This window comes from Bison bison, unplaced genomic scaffold (genome assembly GCF_000754665.1).
Source record: "Bison bison bison isolate TAMUID 2011002044 unplaced genomic scaffold, Bison_UMD1.0 scf7180017864495, whole genome shotgun sequence".
Classification (NCBI taxonomy): domain Eukaryota; kingdom Metazoa; phylum Chordata; class Mammalia; order Artiodactyla; family Bovidae; genus Bison; species Bison bison.
Window position 1 is genome coordinate 13,216,693 of NW_011495054.1, and position 615 is coordinate 13,217,307.

The 615-nt window shown below is 54.1% G+C and overlaps 1 protein-coding gene across 1 annotated transcript in view; it reads right to left on the minus strand.

Moving 5' to 3' along the window:
- Positions 1–615, minus strand: part of PLA2G3 (phospholipase A2, group III) — a 5,367-nt gene that overhangs the window by 511 nt on the left and 4,241 nt on the right. Inside the window, exon 7 of the mRNA XM_010828787.1 lies at positions 538–596. Within this exon, the coding sequence (XP_010827089.1) occupies positions 538–596 (59 nt within the window). The remainder of the gene's footprint in view (positions 1–537; positions 597–615) is intronic.

Genomic DNA, 615 nt, shown 5'->3' on the forward strand with positions numbered 1-615 from the left:
AAACCCACCCTGCTCTGCACACAGGGCAACCAAGGCCCAGAGAGGAGCAAGGATGGGGCTGGGGTGGGGAGTGGTTATACTTAGCAGGGGGCAGAATAAACCTAATCTGGTACCTAAAGGCCGGGGTTCTACCCTAGATGACTGCAGAAACCTGGGCCACTGAGCCTTAGTTTCCCTACATATGAAATAGGAAAAGAAACAAGGAGTTGGTTTTGAGGATCAGAATCGAAAGGATACTGTGGCTTAGGAGGAAGAGTTCAGGAGGTGCTTCACTAGCTGTTCTGCAGGCCTTGCCTACATACATCACACACAACACACCCTGGTGTCTACCTCCATTTCACAGGTAACAAAATGGAGGTATGGACAGGGGATTCAGCTGGCAAGATCACACAGGAAGTAGAAGACGGAGCTGAGATGCAACCTATGTGGGCCCTTGACCCGCTCCATCGCCCTCTCAGCCCAGGTGCATAAAAAGGGGAGAGGCAACCCACCCCCTTGGAGAAGACCCCCGTCCCTCCTGGCCCTGCCATCACCTACTCTTTGACCTCAGCACAGTCCAGCGGAGGGGCCAGTTTGAAGCAGGTCATGCCCAGCAGCTCCCGATGCATGATGGCG